The 22,030-nt window shown below is 39.8% G+C and overlaps 1 protein-coding gene, 1 long non-coding RNA gene and 2 pseudogenes across 3 annotated transcripts in view; 2 read left to right on the forward strand and 2 right to left on the reverse strand.

Moving 5' to 3' along the window:
• Window positions 1-402: 402 nt before the first annotated feature.
• LOC145498398 (demethylmenaquinone methyltransferase-like) lies at window positions 403-1,990 on the forward strand. The gene is made up of 2 exons (XM_081478327.1): window positions 403-568; window positions 974-1,990. Exon 2 carries the CDS (start codon window positions 1,045-1,047, stop codon window positions 1,837-1,839), a length of 795 nt encoding a protein of 264 aa, XP_081334453.1. The 5' UTR covers window positions 403-568; window positions 974-1,044; the 3' UTR covers window positions 1,840-1,990.
• A 664-nt stretch (window positions 1,991-2,654) lies between these two features.
• The window catches only part of LOC145498415 (uncharacterized), a 229,661-nt pseudogene continuing 210,285 nt past the window's right edge, over window positions 2,655-22,030 (forward strand). The window contains exon 1 of the transcript XR_014050856.1: window positions 2,655-2,678. The product of XR_014050856.1 is annotated as an uncharacterized LOC145498415 (transcript). The remainder of the gene's footprint in view (window positions 2,679-22,030) is intronic.
• LOC145497337 (uncharacterized) lies at window positions 12,755-13,542 on the reverse strand (annotated as a pseudogene).
• The window catches only part of LOC145498419 (uncharacterized), a 5,058-nt gene continuing 4,561 nt past the window's right edge, over window positions 21,534-22,030 (reverse strand). Inside the window, exon 2 of the long non-coding RNA XR_014050859.1 lies at window positions 21,534-22,030. This exon is cut by the window's right edge and continues 1,753 nt beyond it. This is a non-coding gene — a long non-coding RNA (uncharacterized LOC145498419).

The following is a 22,030-nucleotide window of genomic DNA, read 5'->3' on the forward strand; positions in this document are numbered from 1 at the left end:
TTGGCATGACAGAAAGACGTCAGATGTTAAATACTACTAACAAGAGAAGAATATTTTATTAGAAGGCCTCCAATCACCTCGTGATGATTTTCGGGAAGGTCCGCTAAAAAATAGGGTCTGTAACTGGGTTGTACTAGTTACATTTTGCTCGTGAATGGCGAAGAGCTAAAATTAATTCTGCGAAAGTTTGCTCGTCCTAGCCCCTTTACTTTTTTTTTCTCATCAGGCTTTTTGGCACTTCCGTAAATAAATAAATATTTATATTTTTAGAAGAAAATAGCCAATATTTTTGTGTTTTAGTTTGCATCTTTTTCACCGCAAAACATTACCGGTCTAGCTTGCAATATGAATTTCAGCCAAATCAAACTGAATTCGGTAGTTCCCAGTCTTTGTAAGACACAGCCATATAATAAAGGGTGATATTGATATCCATTCATCAAAGCTTCATTTTAATTTCGTGTTTCGTTCGCTTTCACTACATAGGTATGAACGTTCACGCATACGTTACACCAGGGCGGAACCTGCCTCAGCACGAACCATTACATGGCCATGAATTAAAGCTAGAATGGTATGCTAAAACTCGAAATGTTAACTACATATTCAGCACCAAAACCTTAGTTATCGTGTAGAAGAGCAAAGCTGTATTTTAAATACTACAGCCCCCTAACTAATGTTATGTTTGTGTCATTCATTATCTGTTTCACGGTTAACTAGCTAGAATAAATAAAAGATAAAAGCTCAAAAATGTGGTATTAAAAGTTCATTGTAGAAAAATATATAACCCATATACACATAGAATTACGTAACTGTTTCCATGTGAATAAAACTGCTATTTTGGAGTCGATGTAATCTACATTCAAAGAGTCATTAAATAAAGGTATATGAGACACAAAATTTGCAATTCAGATATTTTTCTACTTTCTTATGATTTCATGCATGAACTGTTTTTTTATTTGTGGTGCCCATTGTGTAGGGTCAGGATTAAATTGCGCAAGGACTCTTGATCTCAAGTAAACTACACGTGTCTGGCAGGGAGGAAAAAAGATGGCAAATTCGTTCAGCTACAACGCAGCTCTCGGGTACAAACAGAGTTCTTTTTCCATTCAAAAGGTGGACGGTAAGATGTTTATTGAATCTGACGTTTGTCCTCAAGCTGGAGACGCCATCTTGGATTTAGGTTGCGGTACTGGAGAGCTGTCTGCATATCTGGCTGAGCTTGTAGGACCCGAGGGAAAGGTTGTAGGTGTTGATCCTGACAAGGAACGAATTCTACTGGCTCAGGAGTCTTACGGTGAAGTTAAGAATCTCTCATTTGTGGAAGGAAGCGCTTCAAACTTCCCACAGATTGGATCGGAGTCATACGACATTATATTCAGCAATTATGTCATCCACTGGATCCCAGACAAACAGGAAGTCTTCAAGAATATGTTTAAAAGTCTAAAACGTGGAGGCAAAATAGCCATCCAGTACAATGGTTATCTTTTTCCTTTTTTATCCAGCGCTTACAAGGAACTCAATCCCGAGAATGCTGAGGAAATTTATGAAATGCTTCATTGCGAAGAGAGGCCCAAGATTGAGCAATACTGTTCCTTAGCGGGGTTTCATATCATTGAGAGTTACGACACGCTAAGCACACAAGTCGTTTTTGAAAGCATAGAGAGCCTTCTGAAAGTTCTTTGGTCTATAACACACGGTGTTTTTGATCCCAAGCTTGTAACCGAGGAGCGTTTGGAGAGATATTATCCGTACTCAAACCGAGATGGTAAACCTCCGTTTGACTTCAGAGGAATCAAAGAAGAATCCGGTGTCTCTCGATTGATAGCCGTAAAGCCACAATGAACAGTGTAGCGTAACTGTTGCATGTAAAGATAATGGGCCTTTTTTTTTTACCGATGATCGCTTTCCGATTTTTTCATTCGAACGAAAAATAAGCCTCACCGCTCAATTTTTTAAAAGTCCAGCCGTTAGTCGTGATAAAAATTGGAAAATTTTAACTGTTAGCCGTAAAAAATGTTAACCCGCCGTAAAATAATTTAACCACGAAAGCCGGAAAGTATTAAAGGGGTGGCGAATGGTCCTTTAAAACCATGGCAGTCTCGCAGAATTTTTGTCGAATTTCACGGATCTCGCAGTCTCGTTTTTTAGCGGTTTTATGTGTCTCGCAGTCTCGAGCTTCTGCTAAGGTTAAGAAAGTCCGGAAGTGCCGATTTGCTTTTTGTTTTTGTTTTTGTTTTTTTTGTAGCATCTGAACGTCTTGACACTGAACGTCTCGAACTCGCATTTAAAACACTGAAGTCTCGGTCTCCCAATTCAAGAAGTCAAAACGTCTTGTTCTTGCAAAGAAAAACGCTAGTCTCGCCTTCTTGCAAAGTCTTGCACTTACCTTTCGCCGGCCCTAATTAAAGGTGCACATCATGACCTGACAACATTGTTATTTCAGGATGTCGCATTTCATTTGTGATTTGATATTTCAACTCACGTGTATTAAATAAACATGCTTCTCTGCTTACCAATTCTTTATTTGTTAAGATGGTTTCCGCTGAACATTCGAGAAATAATGGGAAAAATAAAGTTACTAAAAAATACCTCATAGCATGATAATATTTTGAATACGGTTGAGATGAACTTGTCGAGACTTAGCTCTCAAGCTCACCCCGCGAGAGAAAATTGAATTTAAAGTTATCCATATCTCAACTACAACAGACGTTTCACGTTAGTTCAAAACAAAACAACACACGCTTTAAGCATCTTTAGGGAGTTTGGCATTACCTTTCTCGAGAATGCTTGAGAATTAATTTAACCGCGGGGTCACACAGAGAAACATTTAAGTGAGATGTTTCAAATAGTATTCGAAATGCTACCGTGATACTCAGTGGATTTTTGGTAAATATTTTTTGCAATAATTGCTCGAACTTTGAGCAGAATCTCTCTTAATAGTTCAATTATTCAAGGCTATTAAACAATTAGATTATGAGCTCGAGATATCTATCGCGTTGAACAGTCTTTCAACATTGTTATTGTCATTTCAGGATGTCGCATTTCATTTGTGATTTGATGTTTCAAGTCACGTGTATTAAATAAACGTGACTCTGCTCACCAATTCTTTATTTGTTAAAATGGTTTCCGCTGAACATTCGAGCAACAACGGATGTTACTAAAACTAGTAACGGGGAATGGAGAACCGGGAACGGGAGTCTGGGAACGAGTGTACAGCGGTAATCCACCTGAGAATTCAACATGGCAGACAAAGGAAAAGAAAAGGGAACAATTTGGGCAAATGTGAGGAAGTGCTACAGTTGTGAACGTGAGTTTCTACCGGCTGTGCCCCCTGATCATGTGCCCAGGACGTTCTTGTTCTAGCAGAGTCCGATTGGCACTGTGATAAACAAGGTATGAAATGGGGCCTGGGGGAAAAATCGAATCGGTATTATCACGAGCTACGTCCCCAATCGGTCAGGCCACAGTCATTCTTAAATAGAATTTCAAGCCTTCATAGTCTACTCATATCTTCTCAGTTTATGCGGGAGCTGTCATATCAATACGATTTCGAGGACAAGTGACATAACACATGACTGTCTTTGAACTCGGGTCGTCCGCTGTCTTCGCATTCGGCAGCGTGGCGGCCATTCGGAGATCGGCAAGTCAGCTGGCAAATCAGGTGAGCAGTAAATAAATAACCTGTGGCCTGGCCGCTTTGTCAAAGACAAAATATGTGAAGAAACAAGCAAGGAATATTCCACAATAGTGCTAATGTTGGTGAAAGATGACCGCGGAAAAGCGACTGCGTGACACTCGGTATGTTTTCAGATGACATGTTGTCACGTATCAGACGAAAAACAATCTTTATTCTCTGTCTGCGTTTTGTGCCCAGTCTGCAGTCTTCATTTTCTACCTAGTCTGCATTTTGTACCCGGTCTGTAGTCTTGCAGTCTGCATTTTGTACTGAACTATTGGGAAAGCATGTGATAATACCAATTCGATTTTCTGCCCAGGCGCTATTTTATGCTTTGTTTAACCCAGTACCATATTGCACTCTGGGGCACAGCCGGTAGAAACCCACGTTTACAACCTTAACACTTCCTCACATTTCTGTTCCCTTTTCTTTTCCTTTGTCCGCCATGTTGAATTCTTTGGCGGGTTACCGCTGTACACTCGTTCCCAGACTCCCGTTCCAGGTTCCCGGTTCCCGGTTCCCGGTTCCCCGTTCCCCGCTACTGGTTTTAGTAACATCCGATCGCTCGGATTTTCTTACCTTTCACAACTGAAAAAAGATCACAAATGAAGCATGAAAGAACAGAAGGTCAGCAGCCAGGGGCGGGGGAGAACACTCTGCGACGCCTGGCACTTTTTGTGTATCTGAATCATCCAACAAAAAATGACGTCACATCCGGTAAAAAAGAGCGCTGAGCGGCAAAATCAAATTTGAATATGGCATAATCGTTCTCTCAGTGAGTAAAATGGCAATATTTTGCAATCGGCCGGACATTTTTAACGTTTTATTTGGCCACGGTAAACAAAATTTTGTCTTCTTCCTCGTCATATCAGTTTGTTTGAAGGACAGGGTAATAATTTATTCAAAAACACGCTGTTTTGAAGGCGTGTTTTTTACGAAATGTCACCATTTCTTCCTCGCTGAATTCCACAGGAGTCATTGTTTGTGTGGAAATAATGAATTCTAGGTAAGTTTTACTCAATTCAAATATCCTATTCTCTTAGGTAGGCATCACACTAAGAAAAATGCACAATGACAGGTTTCTAGACATGGGGGAACCTTATTAACAGAAGCACATTTTTTAAGATTTACTGTTGCCAAACACTCGGGAGTATTTGAGTGCTGTTAATCGTATCACTGCAAGAATAGACCCACACACATAACGCGCTTTGCAGAACTTTCTTGCCTATCGACACTAACACAAACTCATGTGTTTGCTCATGACTCAAACTGATGCCATAAAATATGTTACGATTGGTTAAGAACCTTAAACAAGATATGTTTTCTCTAAGCAATCCCTTAATTGATAAACGCTTCGTTACAGGCAGGCCGTGAACCCCTTAAAAAAAGCAAGAGGATTAGTTTTGACGGCGATTGAGTAATTTGGACATATCGTGGTTTTTTCTCATTTCTAATCAAATTTATTTTTCCGTTTCAACAGTGTTAAACGTCAGCAACGCTAAGTTCCAATACCCCCCCCCCCCCCCCACTGAGGTCAAGCATGCACCTTTAAGTTCTTCAAACCCTCTCATTTGCCCTGTTTGCAGACCAAGTTCCTTATCTATTAATCCCTGTCATATTGGCCACCCATTTTGAAAGGTTACTAAAAATTGTGCATTATATTTCAGTGTGCTTTCCCTATGTAATCTTACATCAGGATATTTCAATCCCTAAGGGAATGAGAGAACACTAGCAATACTGGCAATTTTCAGTAATTCATCACTCTTTCAATATGCCATCTAAACAAATTGTTCGTAAACAGTAGAGAAATTTCATGCCCCTACATCTAGCCATAAAAGGAAGTCTGGGAACAGGCAATAGCAACAGTGACACTGCCAGGCTGGTGAATTTTACAAGCTAATGAACTCATGTCTAACAATGATGAGTGATGATGAAGCATGGTGCAGTGAAACTGAAGAATCAAACTGAGTGACAGTGATAGAGTCAGTGTCGTGAGAGTGATGCTAGTGTCTGTGAACTTGGACCAGATCAGCAAAGAAAAGGTTTCGTACTAGAAATTGACAGAGAGCAACAAGTTTGTGCTAAATAACTGAAGAAGCTGGCTCAGACCAGTCTTGAAGCCAGTACTTGTCAAGAGTTCCTGACATGTGTATGTGGGAAGGCTCTCTGTAATGACCTATATGGGGAGGCTCAGCTCAAGATGAGTACCTTTTTCAGGCTTCAGGTATAAAATGACAGGGATTTCACAAGTTGAGGTGTATGAAAGGGTAGGAAAATCTGTTTTTTAGGGATTCCATTCTTCTGGTTCTAAAATGTTGTTGAAAAGCTCTCATTTACTCTCCTCAGCCAGAATGAAGAGATTCTATAATATTGCTTATTAACCTCTTTCCAAGGGAATAGAAAAGGGATGAAGGATTCTTAAATAGGTTTGTTAAAGGGATACATTTACCCTTTTGCAATGTAAGGTTGACAAAAGAGGTGCCATTTCTATCAAAATGGTACAAATGTATACAAAAGGGTAAGGGGTAATGGACCTTGAGATAAGGCCTTTCCATTTAAAACTTTGCAGAATACCCCCCCCCCCCCCAGCTTGTGTAACAAGGATGTTCAAATTATTGTTTTGTGAAAAAAGGCAACTATTAAAAAACAAAACAGTGCCAAGAGATTAAGTGATTGTCAATGCAAGTTTCCACTTGTATTTTGAATTAAAATGGGTATAACATTATCCTCAAGTATACTTTGCAGCTTCACAGAGAGGCCCAAACTGATAATGAAAACATATGTTTTAACACTTAAAATTCTATTTTTGCCCCTTCCCTTGTACCTTCTGATCTTTGTAGGAAAATTCTGAAAAGGTCCCACCCCCCCACCCCCCCTAAAAAAAAATTCAAATTTTATATACAAATCACTTTTTTATCTTGAAAATGGTCTCAGAGACGACAAAACATTTTTATGGCTAGCTAAACTACTTATTAGGAAAATAAAAATGTTCAAGGAAAAAATGAAGAGGAAGAAACAACAACAAATTAACTATTTTTTTTTTTCAGAAGAGCTACTACTTGTATATTTTTTTACTTACATGTAGGTCAACATAATTTGCTTTCACAATTTACCACAAAAGAAAACACCACAGAAAGGAGAATTATAGTTGTGGCATCTGAGCTACATTTTTAAATGGAAACATTTCCCATAAAAAAATTCCAAAATATATTCTTACCAATACAACAACATACCAAATATATTTTGCAGAGAAGTTTACTTAATTGATAAAATTGATGTAGTGAAATTTTCTATTTAATATTTGGACACCTGATCTTACAGAGTGCAACCTTTGGTTTAATTGGTTCACTTTACTGTTAAGGAATAATATTAAATAAATCACACCAGAGTGGCTTTGTATCTTTATTATAATTCTCATTATCAGTAGAGAAATCACACTTGTACACTAGTCCACTGATACTCTTATGTGTATGTTAAACATGGGAAAGCAGGTTGCATCATCTAAATCATAGCATTGTATGCCTGTGTCACTCAGGGGTGTATATGCCAGGAAGTAACCACCTAAGAAAAGACAAACATAAATTATGTCATTGTTTCAATGACTCACCGTAAGTGGGTATTTGCTCATTTACCACCTTAATAAACACGATATATTAAAGTATAATTTTTACTTCCGCTTTGAACTTTTCAAACCTACAGTTTGTTTTCACTTTCAGAGAGGTTCTTACATTCACAAGCACACCACCCACCCCCTCAGTCCCGATTCCTACCCTCCCATAGCCAGGGTCCCATTTCAACCCTCCAACATTTCCATAATCACATTATATCAGTAATTTTTTTTCTAATTTTGGTCTGACTTAGATTCATCTCCACCCAGCCACGAAAGCAACGGTGGCAGATCTCTGTATATTTATTGGTCTAGTTTACTATTGCTCTTAGATTTCCACCTCCCTTTTGACAGAATTAAATTCGATTAAAAAATAAACTACAGTAGTTTAATCAAATTAATGCAGAGGCAAACATTGAACCAGAAAATTACTATAATTTTGGTATGAACGATACCAAAGTATAACTTACATAATTAATATCACACCTTTCCTATTGTAATTTAAGACAGTGCAGCTGCTAATAGATTGACCACGAAAACCTAAAAACATGACTTTAGAAACACAGGTAAGTGAGAATATTGCCAGTTTTGCTTTTGCTACCAACCACTCTGCTTTAAAATAAAATACATGGAAGATGATGACAAAGCAATAACAAAACCAACCAACCAACCTCTGGCAATTCAATAAACACACCAAATTCCCCTCCAAAATTCTCTTCAACACCTTACAGTACATGTAAATGTCAGCAGCATAAATTCAACTCAATGACTTAGCATGCTACTATCATCAAATTTTTACCCCTTGATTCAGAATTTTTAGGAGTATCAAATAGAATTCCACTATAGATTACAAAAAGCACTGTTTACCTTTGCAAATATCTGCATTAGTTCTGGAGATATTTAAGTTTAAAATGTGTAAAATATATGCAAATGAGAGGACTGATGATTTCCCAATGTTACATCAAGTGCAGACCATATATACAGCAGAGATCATTGAAACTTGGTAGCCTTATAGTTCTACAGGCAACACACTAATATGGCTATAAAAAATATGTTCCCAATTGGCAACTCAATCTTTTCCAGTCCCCTCTAACCCAATTTCAATAATGCACTGATTTTCAGCTTGAAAAACATTAATCAAGGCCATGACTTCGACCTTACTATTTAATAGGCTTGCTGGATCATGCAGATGAAGCACCATTGGCAAATATCAAAATGGAACTCCAAAGGTGGCCAGAAAAGCCTAGAATATCAGGGAAGGTCTGAAATGCAGTCTGTTGCCATGGTAACAAAACTGTTAAGCTCATATTATGTAGCACATCTGCAAATTGCATCGTAATAGCACTGTCCCCACTGGAGCCCATGGTTCAGTAGCTTACTTGGACAATAAATTTCATAACTTTCCTAGGGGACTGGATGATATAAATGGTCTGTGGGAGACTCCCAGAATATTTGCAAGAATGTATGACTATCCCTTTACAGGTATTTATTAATAAATAAATAAATAAATAAATAGACACTAACACTACTAACATGATTGAGTTTGGAAAAAATTTATATTTTTTTAGTTTATGATATTTTGAAAAATTCCCCTCTCCCATCTAACATGCTGATCTTCTTTAATTTGGTACTTGAAATTGATAACAAGGATGCTACACCTTGGCAACTCATTGGCCAGGATATGTTGCACAGTCTTCACATCAGATAATGGGTCTGTACATATTTACGTATTTATTAAACAGAGATCTCCCCATCCCATCCCTATGGAAATTCCAATTTTGATTAATACTTTTCTTTAAAAAGTTTGGCTTTTGAGACCCTCCCCATCCTTGGAATTTCCAATAATCTCCTTGGGGTGGGTATGGACATTTTCTAGAACCACACAATAAAAGAAAGAAAGAAACTTTAAGATAAAATGTTAAAGTATAAGTCAGTGTGACATATATACATTGATTAACTTATAAAGACATGATTGATCATTGCAACTATACACAACTTAAGCAAAGGTGAAATTATAGCCTGAAAAAAAAAAGTGTGAACTGGATTCCAACCCATGACCTCTGTGATACTGGTGCGATAACTTAATTAAAGTTCTATGCTACAACATACCAAACTGCTAATTTATTCTGAAGTGACACAGCCATAGGAGAGTTGTCAAGATATCAACTCTTTTTGTGAATTCTAAAAGATCAATACAAGTCTTCTAAATTCAAGATTATTATACCCAACAAAAGACATACAGTAGGGCACTGCACTGTGTGCTCTCTCTACACACTCTTCCAGGCAGGATAGTAATACATATACACATATTTTTTTTTTTGGAATATACTGTTACTGCATGGTCATACAAGAGGTACTAGTTGCTGCTGAATAGTCTTAAAATAAGTGTGAACTAAGTGTGATAAAATATAATGTATATTAAATCTGCACCAGTTCAGTACAATTTAATATTAAATTTTAATCAGCTGCAAAAAAAAGCTATTGTTAGCACCTGACATTACATGTACTTTGTGAAGGCTTCTGGAGGGGTTATACTTTTATAAAGTACCTGGCAGCAAGTACTATTTTGATTTAATAAAGCAAGACTGTAGTAACTGCTAAGAAAATGTGTTTGGTACATCCCAGAAAAATTGGGTGGGGGTCAGTGCCGCCCTCTTCACAAAAGTTAAACCCTTAACCTATTTATGACCATAATCTGCGATTTTCCCTACCCCATTTATGACAGTTGCGACTGCTACAGTTGCCCTAAACATAAGTTTTGAAGGACTTTTGTTGACGGTCTTATCAATAATGATGAAAATTGAGGTAGCTTATTCTAAAAAACATACCAAATTAAAGACTAGAGGGCAAAAGCCTTACCCTAGAGTATTTATGACCAAAACGGCTGAATAACCATACCCTTTGGGGCTGCACATAGCTATATATAGCACATAGAGGAGAGTTCCCTCCCCCCTCCCGCTGGAGCAGGAATCAAAATATTATTGCCTTGTTGACATAATAAAGATAAAATCTCAAAATAATCAAGAGTTACATGTATGCATGGGACTTCACTATCAAAATGATGCCTGTTGCTTACTGTACATGTAAATTGTTCAGTTCCAGAAAATATCCATACTCCCCCCACAGAAGGGATTGGAATTTTCTGGGGGGTGGGGGGTTCTATAAGACCAAAAAATTTAAAGAAATGTATGAAGCTCAATCGGAATTTCCAGAGGGGTGTGGGGGGGGGGGGGGGAGGGTGACTCAGAAAAATTCCCTTCCGTGGGGGAGGTATGGATATTTTCTGGAACTACACATTGCATAAATTACTCCTACAATGTGCCAGAACTCTGTTAATCTGGTCACCAACAGGCCACAAAAATCTGACTGTATAATTAATAAATAAGAAAATGACCGACTGGGCTTTTGTTTGAGCCAGAATAGAGTGGCCATAATAACGAGGTGGCTGTGTTAATGGGGGTGGCTGTAAGGTGAGGTACATTCCACAGTAGTGATGAAGATGACACTCTCAAACACCAATACCCATAAAGATTTTGGACAGTACATTTCGCATAATCAGTTGGAAGAGGAAGACGGAAATTGGAAATAAAATAGAATGGCTCTTGTGTGCCAGAGACAACCCTTTCCCCAAGTTACCCTGGCGGAGCTAACTTTTCACTTATTTCTTTGCAAAATTCAACCAACTGTTTACACGAGGATCACGAACCAGACTTGGGGGCGAGACAATTCAGGTGAGCAAGTTGACTTGCCTTGGCAGGTAAAGTAACCAACAACTTTTCTTTGAGTATACGTAAACACTTTGGCTCGCCTAACTGGAACAACTCTCAGTATGGCGAGTGTCACGTAATGCCTAGATTTAAGATTTAAAGCAGCAATTTGTATCAAAGAAGAGAAAATTAACTCAGCAAAAACCACTGTGATCAAATGACTGAGGGAAACTTAAACAAAGAGGGATAGTTGCACATTTGATTATTTAATGAGAGTGACGAATAATCATGCAGGGTCAACTTTTACTCGGCCTACAGGGGCTACATTTTCACCTACAAACACTTGATAAAGTTGCCTCAGGGGGAGGGTTATCTCGGGTACCCGAGACCATATAAATGGGACCTGTGTTGCCTCAAAGAAAACCCCCACGATTTTCAAAGGGGAAGGTCCTTAAACAGGACCTTAACTTAGGGCAGCTTCAATGGCAGATTCCCCCTGATGGCTTGGATTTGAATAATTGATTTAATTACTTTTAAAGAGGAATAGAACTTAAAAATCTTGCTCGAATTTCGATCCAGCTTCCATGCCGTGAATCAAGTTTTTACTGGGCGTTTTAAAAGCACTCACCAAAGAGAAAGAGACTGATGACCCCAAAGTACCAATATATATGTACTGTATCTTACTGAAAACAGCAATCTTCAACGAGAGATGTGGGAATGTGGGATACTGACCTTCAGCATGCGATCCAGCTTGTCTCTTCTACCAATACACGTGAGTCAAGAGCAACAAAAGCTCTGGTGACAGCGACTTTCGGAGCTAAACGGCTTCTGTTAATTATGTTCCCGTAGTACACAGTGCAAACTATGACCAGCAATACTTCATCCATGTTGTTGTTTACATTATAGGTTATTGCACTTATTGTTATCACTAAATCACGAACAACAAGAACCAAAAGTCGGAACAACACCAGTTTTGCAAATGTGTAAAATTCGCCCGGCGATGACGGAAGGCTCTCCGTTATTTTGCTTCAAAACAATAATAAACTTTTCTCTTTTCCCGAAATTTTTGTTTAAAAAGTCGAAGTAATGTGTCTGCAAGATCTTTCCATCCTCAATATAAAATGAAACGAAACTGATGGTTTACAAATAAAGGGAAATCGTGAGTAATCGAAACGCCATTTTCTCGCTTTGTAAAACGAGCCGCGAAGCGCAGTTTAAACCGGATGTGACGTCATTTTTTGTTGGATGATGCCGATACGAAAATTTCAGGAGTCTTTTGCCCCGCCCCTGGTCAGCAGCCAATATTTGGAAAGAAAAAAAATCGAATTGTGAACGCACAGGCAGTGCTCTCAACACTATTAAATAGCGTAAGTTTGGTCACTGGTCAGGTCATTATTTGATGAAATGACCTCACAATGACTTCTTAATGACGTCATGATAATTTTTTGACTTAATCTTCACCGTGGTCACTCGTGCTCACTCGTGCTCACTCGTGCTCACTCGTGCTCATTCGTGGTCACTCGTGCTCATTCGTGGTCACTCGTGGTCACTCGTAAGTACTTTTAGACCCTATCCATTTTTTACGGCTCACAGTTAAAATTTTCCAATTCTTATCACGCTAACGGCTGGATTTTTGGTAAATGGAGCGGTGAGGCTTATTTTTCGTTCGAATGAAAAAATCGGAAAAGCGATCATCGGTAAAAAAAAAAAAAAAAAAAGGCCCATTATCTGCACATGCAACAATTACACTGCACTGTTCATTGTGGCTTAACGGCTACCAGTCGACACACCCGATTCTTCTTTGATTCCTCTGAAGACAAACGGAGGTTTACCATCTCGGTTTGAGTACGGATAATATCTCTCCAAGCGCTCCTCGGTTACAAGCTTGGGATCAAAAACAACGTGTGTTATAGACCAAAGAACTTTCAGAAGGCTCTCTATGCTTTCAAAAACGACTTGTGATAGTCCCCCCCCCCCCCCCACCCCCCCATGATATGAAACCCCGCTAAGGAACAGTATTGCTCAATCTTGGGCCTCTCTTCGCAATGAAGCATTTCATAAATTTCCTCAGCATTCTCGGGATTGAGTTCCTTGTAAGCGCTGGATAAAAAAGGAAAAAGATGATCATTGTACTGGATGGCTATTTTACCTCCACGTTTTAGACTTTTAAACATATTCTTGAAGACTTCCTGTTTGTCAGGGATCCAGTGGATGACATAATTACTGAAAATTATGTCGTATGACTTCGACCCAATTCCTGGGAAGTTTGAAGCGCTTCCTTCCACAAATGAGAGATTCTTGACTTCACCATAAGACTGCTGAGCCAGCTAGTAGAATTTGTTCCTTATTAGGATCAACAGCTACAACTTTTCCCTCGGGTCCTACAAGCTCAGTCAGATATGCAGACAGCTCTCCAGTACCGCAGCGTAAATCCAAGATGGTGTCCCCGGCTTGAGGACAAACTTCTGTCTCAATGAACTTTGTGCCTTCCACCTTTTGAACGGAGAGCTCTGTTCGTAGCCTAGTGCTGCGTCGTAACTGAACGAATTTGCCATCTTTTTAGGAATTATAGTTCTCCTTTCTGGTAAACGCTTATAGGAAAGATATTAGTGACGTCACCTAATGTCATTAATATGCCAACCAGAGAGCTAAGAATTGGCAGGTGAAACAAAGAATTCTTTTCTTTAACGTTTTGAACATTTAAATAACAAATTACACTGATGGTGCATCAAATTACCTGATGGTGCATCAGGTAATACATGACACTCAAGCATTGGTAAATATTGGTAGCCTGCGAACAATCTCTTTCATTTTTTAGCGTGCGACGCGAATACACAAATGCGAAGCAAAAAAACAAAAAACAAAAAACAAAAACAAAAAAGAACCAATTGGCGAGAAGCGCGGGCGAGGTAAGTGCAGCAACTTTGTTTATATTCCCACGCAATTCAGGTTTCGCAATTTCTTTTTATGTTAATTAGTTCATTTAATAAATCTTAACCGATCACGTCTCATTGCACAAGATGGCAAACTGCTTTTATGTTTCCCACTCACCTGCGCTCAAGTGCTGTACACCTGAAGTAGCATGAACACGTGAAGTAATGCAGACTCGAGTAACCTAGCTAGAGGACATCCATAAAGTATACTAGCTAGTGTCAGAGCTGCCCTCCCCGAAAGATTTTTTTTTCGTTTGTCTTTCGGAGAGGACGGCTGTAACGCAGCATTAGAGTATTCCGGCAAGGCTAGGGGCCCGCCCCTGCTTTTTTAATAAAGACCACTCATCGCTGCCTATAAATCCCAGAATACAAGAATTCCGATACCATGACAGAAGGGAAAACTCAGACAGGAGGGTGCAAAGGGGTGGAGGTGGCGGGGGAGAGGGGGGGGGGGTACCAATCACGCAACACGTTAAATTTTTCTATTAAATCACGCATTACGGAGAATTTTTTCACCAATCACGCGTCACGTATAGAGAAATAAGTACATCGCTAATTTTACTTTCTCGACCCTAAAGTTAAAAGAAGAACTCTGCCGATTCAACCACAAAAATGCATTGGCAGATATTCCAATAATTTTCCCCAAAAAATGAAAACGGGAGACCGGGAGATTCGGTCTGTATCCGTGAGGCTCTTGGACAAACTGGGAGAGTTTTCACCGTCTGTAAGTAAACAAGCTCCCGACGAGCGCGAAAAAAAATAAAATAAGGCGAGGTGGAATTTTCCCCTCTCTAGACTATCGGCTATCTCTGCCAGCCTGTTTTTTTTCCTTCTTCTATAACACAATCGGGAGCCTGTTTACAGGCTAAGTTGGCAGAGATCTTGTATACGAATTGAGAAGACGTCTATGCCACCTTTGCCATGCTCTAATATACAGGCAATATTTGTGTCAAAGCTTTACACCTGCAAATCCTTTTTCTGTGAGGCAACGTTTTTTATGTCTGTAAAGGATATAAAGTGGCTTTGAATTCAGTTAGGTCTTTATGACGACCTTCATTAAGTGGCACACAAACGTTTTCCTTTATATGTAGTCTCTCGTTCATTACACAACTGTCTTCTCGAGCGGTATAAAATGACACCAAACTCTAACGTGTGTTATCGTTTCAGCCCTTTTGGACGAAATTCGTTCAGACCTTTTATACGATAGCCGGATTCGGATATGGTGTGTCATATTCTCTTGGTGAGATGCACTGCCAAATATGATCGGTCGACAAAATGGACAAAAATAACACTGAAGCTCATAGTCCTTGTGCAAAGTTTAGCTATTTTCAATTGACTTAATCACATAATTTGTATCACAATTGTTTGGACTTATAATACCATGAAGATCCACGAAGTTCAAAGACATCAGAGGTCAAGAAAAGGACGAAGAAGACCAGCAAATAAAAAAAAAAGTACAAAAAAGTAAAGTACAGAAAATGGTGTCACGTCTGCCACGATTTGATGATCTTTTTTAAGACTCTATTTACTATTTACTTTGAATGAATGCTATCCTTCTTGTTCAAAGAACGCTCACTTATCACGGAAATCTAATTGGTAAATCACGCATCACGTGCTTGTAAAATAGCAAATCATGCATCACGTAATGATGTCCTGTCCCGCGTCACGCGGCTAATTTGGTCTCAATCACGCATCACGCTGCTAATTTTGGGGCGATCACACGTCACGTCAAAACCTTTTGCCACCCTCAGACAGATGTCTCGCAGGGTCTATTGGTATAATAGCCTTGAGTAATTGAACTATTAAGAGAGGGTCTACAATAGGGTTCTCAGATCCCGCTTTCCCGCCTATTTTTTCTAGTTAATCCCGCCATCCCGCCCTTTTTTGCCTGGAAATCCGGATCCCGCCCACTTTTTAAAGATGTTTCTGCGTTAATTGATAATTTGTTAAAGTAATAATTAATTTAATTATTAATACAGAAACTTTTTAAAAATAGATATCGCATAAAAGATCACAAAAGAATTAATGGGTAGCAGATAAGTAAGCACAAGATAATGATTATAACGTTTATTTTCTGTAAATGGTTTACTGTTTTGTTTTCTTTTGTCCACGTATCAGTGAAAGAAAAAGATTGTTCATTCCCATATTCATGAGATGACCCGTAAACACACTTGACAGTTTCTTTCAAAGCTTTCAGCGTCTTCACTTTCCTTGAAATCTGGGCTCAGAACCTTTCTTTCCGAATGAAGGCATTCCTTCTCGCACATCCTTTTCGTAATACATGGCCACAGGGAGCACACAGTCTTGTTGAATAGGAAGAGAGTAAATAAAGGAATGAAAAGAACGAATAGTTTACCTTTGTCCCCTGTTTTTATTTCTTACGCGACCTTACAGAGAAAACCGCTAATTACAAGTCCTGCGTAGCCACTGTAGCACTAAACTCGTACCTAGGCCTTTTCGCGCTCTGCAAAAATTTTTTTTTTGCTTTACATTTAACAAATTGACGTCAGTTTTTCAGGCGTCTGTCCCGTTTTTGATGATGAATTTCGTCATAACATAGCCGAGTGGATCCGCAGACTACTTTCACAATGCTATGAGGAAATTCATTGTCAATATCAATATCATTGTCAATGTCAATATCGATTTTTGCTAAATTAAGCGGTGAGGCTTATTTTTCGTTCGAATGAAAAAATCGGAAAAGCGATCGTCGGTAAAAAAAAAAAGGCCCATTATCTGTACATGCAACAATTACACTGCACTTTTCATGGTTTGTCTCCTTGTGGCTTAACGGCTACCAGTCGAGAGACACCCGATTCTTCTTTGATTCCTCTGAAGTCAATATCAGAACAGGATTTTTCTCGCCTCGCGCTTCGCGCGCGCTCGTGTATCGCGCTAGAGCCCGCTTATCCGCCTGTACTGCAGGCTAGGTGAGCAGAGGCACGTTTATTTAATACACGTGACTTGAAATATCAAATCACAAATGAAATGCGATATCCTGAAATGACAATAGCAATGTTGCCAGGCCATGACGTGTACCTTTAATTAGGGTTGGCGAATGGTAAATGCAAGATTTTGCGAGAAGGCGACACTAGCGTTTTTCTTTACGAGCACGAGACATTCTGACTTCTTCAATTGCGAGACCGAGACTTCAGTGTTTTAAACGGGATGTTACTAAAACTGGTAACGGGGAAAGGGGAACGGGGAACAGGAATGGAGAACAGGGAACGGGGACCGGAGAACGGGGAACGGGGAACGGGGAACGGGGAACGGGGAACGGGGAACGGAGAACGGGGAACGGGGAACGGAGAACGGGGAACGGGGAACGGGGAACGGGGAACGGAGAACGGGGAACGGGGAACGGGGAACGGGGAACGGGAAACGGAAAACGGGGAACGGGAAACGGGAAACGGGAAACAGGAAACGGGGAACCGGGAACGGGAGTCTGGGAACGAGTGTACAGCGGTAACCCGCCCGAGAATTCAACATGGCGGACAAAGGAAAAGAAAAGAAACCAATTTGGGAAAAGGTAAGGAAGTGTTACGGTTGTAAACGTGAGTTTCTACAGACTGTGCCCCCAGATGACTAGTACGTTCTTGTTAAAGCAGAGTCCAATTGGTACTGGGATAAACAAAGCACGAAATGGCGCCTGGGGAGAAAATCGAATAGGTATCACATGCCACCCCAATCGGTCAGTACAAAATGAAAGAATGCAGGTTGCACGACTGCTGACCGGGTACAAAATGCAAACTGCGGACTGGGTAAAAAATACAGACAGAGAATAAAGACTGTTTTTCGTCTCCTAAAAATTATACCGACTGTCACGCAGTCGCTTTTCCGCGGTCATCTTTCACCAACATTAGCATTATTTGGATATTCCTTTTTGTTTCTTCATATATTTTGTCTATGACAAAGCGGCCAGGCCACAGGTTATTTATCCGCTGCTTACCTGATTTGCCGGCTGACTTGCCGATCTCCGAAAGGCAGCCATGCTACCGAATGCGAAGACAGCGGACGGCCTACGTTCAAAGATGGTCATGTGTTATGTCACTTATCCTCGGTATCATATTACATGTTGCTTTCTTTAAATATTGATATGACAGCTCGCGCATAAGGTGAGAAGATATGAGAAGACTATGAAGGCTTGAAATTTTATTTAAGAACGACTGTGGCCTGACCGATTGGGGTAGCATGTGATAATATTGATTCGATTTTCTCCCCAGACGCCATTTCATGCTTTATTTATCCCAGTACCAATCGGACTCTGCTGTAACAAGAACGTACTGGTCTTCTGGGGGCACAGCCGGTGGAAACTCACGTTTACACCCGTAACACTTCCTCATATTTCCCCAAATTGTTCCCTTTTCTTTTCCTTTGTCCGCCATGTTGAAGTCTTAGGCTGGTTTCCGGTGTACACTCGTTCCCAGACTCCCGTTCCCGGTTCACCGTTCCCCGTTTCCCGTTTCCCGTATCCCCTTTCCCGTTTTCCGTTTCCCGTTCCCCGTTCCCCGGTCCCCGGTCCCCGTTCCCCATTACCCGTTCCCCGTTCCCCGTTCCCCGTTCCCCATTCCTCGTTCCCCGTTTCCCGTTCCCCGTTCCCCGTTCCCCGTTCCCCGTTCCCCGTTCCCCGTTCCCCGTTCCCCGTTTCCCGTTTCCCGTTTCCCGTTCCCCGTTCCCCGTTCCCCGTTCCCCGTTCCCAGTTTTAGTAACATCCTGTTAAATGCGAGTTCGAGACGTTCAGTGTCAAGACGTTCAGATGTATCCAAAAAAAAGTAAACAAACAAATCGGTACTTCGAGACTTTCCTAACCTTAGCAGAAACTCGAGACTGCGAGACGCATAAAACCGCTAGAAAACGAGACTGCGAGATCCGTGAAATTCAACAAAAATTCTGCGAGACTCTGCCATGGTTTTGAAGGACCATTCGCCACCCCTTTGATACTTTCCGAATTATTTTACGCGGGTTAACATTTTTTACGGCTAACAGTTAAAATTTTCCAATTTTTATTACGGCTAACGGCTGGATTTTTAAAAAATTGAGTGCTGACAGGAGCCATAATCGGGGACGAAGTCTCGGGATTCGTGCGCACCTATGATATGGGACAATTTTTCTATTTTTAGAACAAATTGCGCCATCCTGACGTCATATATCCGCGCGGATTCACGCACATGTCGGGGGCTCTCGCGTGGATGTTGGCACGTTGCGTGATCAAATCACGCCGAGCTTACGAGTCCGCGATTCCAGTCATCTCATTTAGCAGCGGAAAAATTCAAGATGGCGGCAACCATGAAGGGCGGATTATTCAAATTTATGCTAAATAATTTCATCTTTCGAAGAGAATTATGGGAAGTCTAAACCTGGTGGCTGAGTTGGACAAAGATGGCTGAAATGCTTGTCAGGTAAGCTTCATTTTGATCTGTTTTTGAGCATTTTCCCGTTCGGTTTGGATGAATTATGTCTGTTTTTGTCCTGCAAATTTGTTATCTCAGCGGTGGTCGATATGGCAAGAATTTTTCGAAAACCTTGGATTTAGGAGCAGCAGTTGAAAATCTGAAATCATACGTTCCTGCAGACAGGAATGTTGTTTCTTTCAAAAAAGTTTTCTGTCTGGTCGCTCTGCTGGGGTGACAAAATCTTGTACGGCGTGCGTAATTTATGTAGTTTAAGAGAGGTACTAATGTGAACTTAACAAAACTTTGGACTTGATGTACTGCAAAAGCTCATTTACCGTATCTGTGGTTTTATTAGGGACCTTAAGATACGAGGACGGGAAGGCCAGGACGGCAACGGCAGTGGACGCGGGAAACTTTTGCGGGTCACGTCGTGTCGCCAAAAACAAAATGCTTAAGATGTGCATTTTTGCAAAGGACGGCGACGTCAATAATTGGAACCTCGTACAAGCTATTCACAGAAGCAATGACATCCATTAGACTATAAAAGAGATGATAGAAATCTTATCCTATTAGGCTTAAACGATAGTGAACAGCGATGCTGAATTTCTTTTTCTTTATAAGCGAAGCAAATATCTGTCAATATTTTAATAGAGAAACCATAATTTCCGTATGAAAAAATTAAACGAACAATCTGATCGACCTGCTTCAGATGGCTTTTTACCACTAAAGCGTTTGGGAATTCTGTCGCCGAAGAATCCTGACTTTTGTTGAATGTTTCAATTTCCATCTGTAATTGTAACAAGCATTATAAAAATCAAACAAACGTTGCATCAAATTCTGGGTAGTATAAAAACAACAACTAAACATCAGTTTGAAAATGTGTATTTTATTTGCTCGATAGATGCTCCATAGCATTCATTCTTACAACAATTTATCAACTATACTTACACTGTTGTATTCTCAATGCATAGAGTTTGTATTGAGCTTGCACACTCGTGATAGCGTCTGCACAGTGGCTGCAGAAACACAAACGAACAGACGAGGAATATTTTTACTCACATTTTCGTATCTCAGCGTAGTATTCTACACTACAATCACGAAAACTGTGAACGCTATAAACATTTCTATCATATAACTGAAAATAAAGTCGATTGGAACAGTTATCGGGGCAAAACAAGTGCAAAATACTCACGTCTTCGATACGACGGCTAGTCGGGCGAAATGGCGTCCTCGACGAGATGAGGACATTCTCGTCCCCAGTGCTACGCGTCTCAAAATGTCGTTGACGAGTAGCTCTGGACGCACCCAAAAATTCGAATTTTTTCATTGGCTGACAAAAAATGAATGCGCAGAAGAAATGAAAATTACAAAGCTCTACGCATTCCATTTTACTTCCGGCCCGGATGGCGGCACCTTCGCTCAGCTAACACAGGCGCGCTTTACGAAAAAACAAATGGTGACCTTTCCCGATAGATCCGAAGGAATCGTTAAAGTTTCCACGTAACCAAAGGAGTATGTCGCCTGCAACGATGTCATTCACGATCGTAATCATCGTCCTTTGTTGTAGAAGCGGATAAGGTGGGAAGAAACGTTTAGAACTCGGAGAATCAACCAACTAATACAACAATTACTTTGTCGCTGACCATACCCCAAGAAATCATAAAATTAAGTTCGAATCGGCAGCGGGTTTTAAGAAACGTTTGTCTTCCTTTATGAAAAGCTGAAAAGGAAACTTAGAGCCAGGTGAAAAGACGAAGAAATATCACTCTTGCTAAGCAAATGTGGCACTGTAAATGTGAAGGTGAGTGTGTTTTTCTCTCTCTGAAAGATCAAGGAGATCAGATTCTAGCAGTCCAAAATGTATTGATATTAAATTGCCAAAATGAGTCAAAGGTCCGTGTTATAATACTCTGCTACGTACCTGGATGCTGTAGCAAATGGTCTGAACATGAAGTTTGGTTTGTTTCTTCCACATATTGTTATGTATGTATCTTTTACTATCTGTTAAGAAGCTTCTGCTGTTATAGATATATATAATATCTTTTTTTTTTAGCTCCCCTCTCTTTATTATTGAGACCTCCCCTATAGTCTCCCCCCCAAAAAACACGAACAAACCTTTTGTGGTCAGGCAAGAGTTTAGTTTGCTTTAGAGCCTTCACCCAAATTTTATATATATATATATATATATATATATATATATATATATATATATATATATATATATATATATATAATTTACTTGTGGAAATGATGTGTAAAGATAAATAACCATAGATAACCATAGCTGAAATTTGAGGCCCTTTCCTCTCTCCCCACTTTAGTTAGGAAGCAACTGCAACTAGCAAAACTTTATTCCGTCACAATAACATTAATCAGTAAATGACAATAATTTATCATCCATGCAAATAACTGTGAACAAGTATAAGAGACAATTATTTATACATGTATAACTGATAACGAATCATTAGGACTAGTGGGTTTCCAAATGTAATGTGGGAATTATCTCTACTAAAAACAAATCAAACATTAAAGGTGTACAGAGTTACATTAATATCCCCATAAGAAAAATATCATAATCTTTTTGTTAGCCTTTGAAAGACCATAATAGTGCTACATAAATTCCTTGAAGGATGACCATTTATGGATAATTCAAATAGGAATGTTGCTCTTGCAGTTCAATAAATAATACTGAAAAAAAGGAGATGGAGAAAGAACCATTG

The sequence above is a fragment of the Orbicella franksi genome, chromosome 9, assembly GCF_964199315.1.
Source record: "Orbicella franksi chromosome 9, jaOrbFran1.1, whole genome shotgun sequence".
Taxonomy (NCBI): Eukaryota; Metazoa; Cnidaria; class Anthozoa; order Scleractinia; family Merulinidae; genus Orbicella; species Orbicella franksi.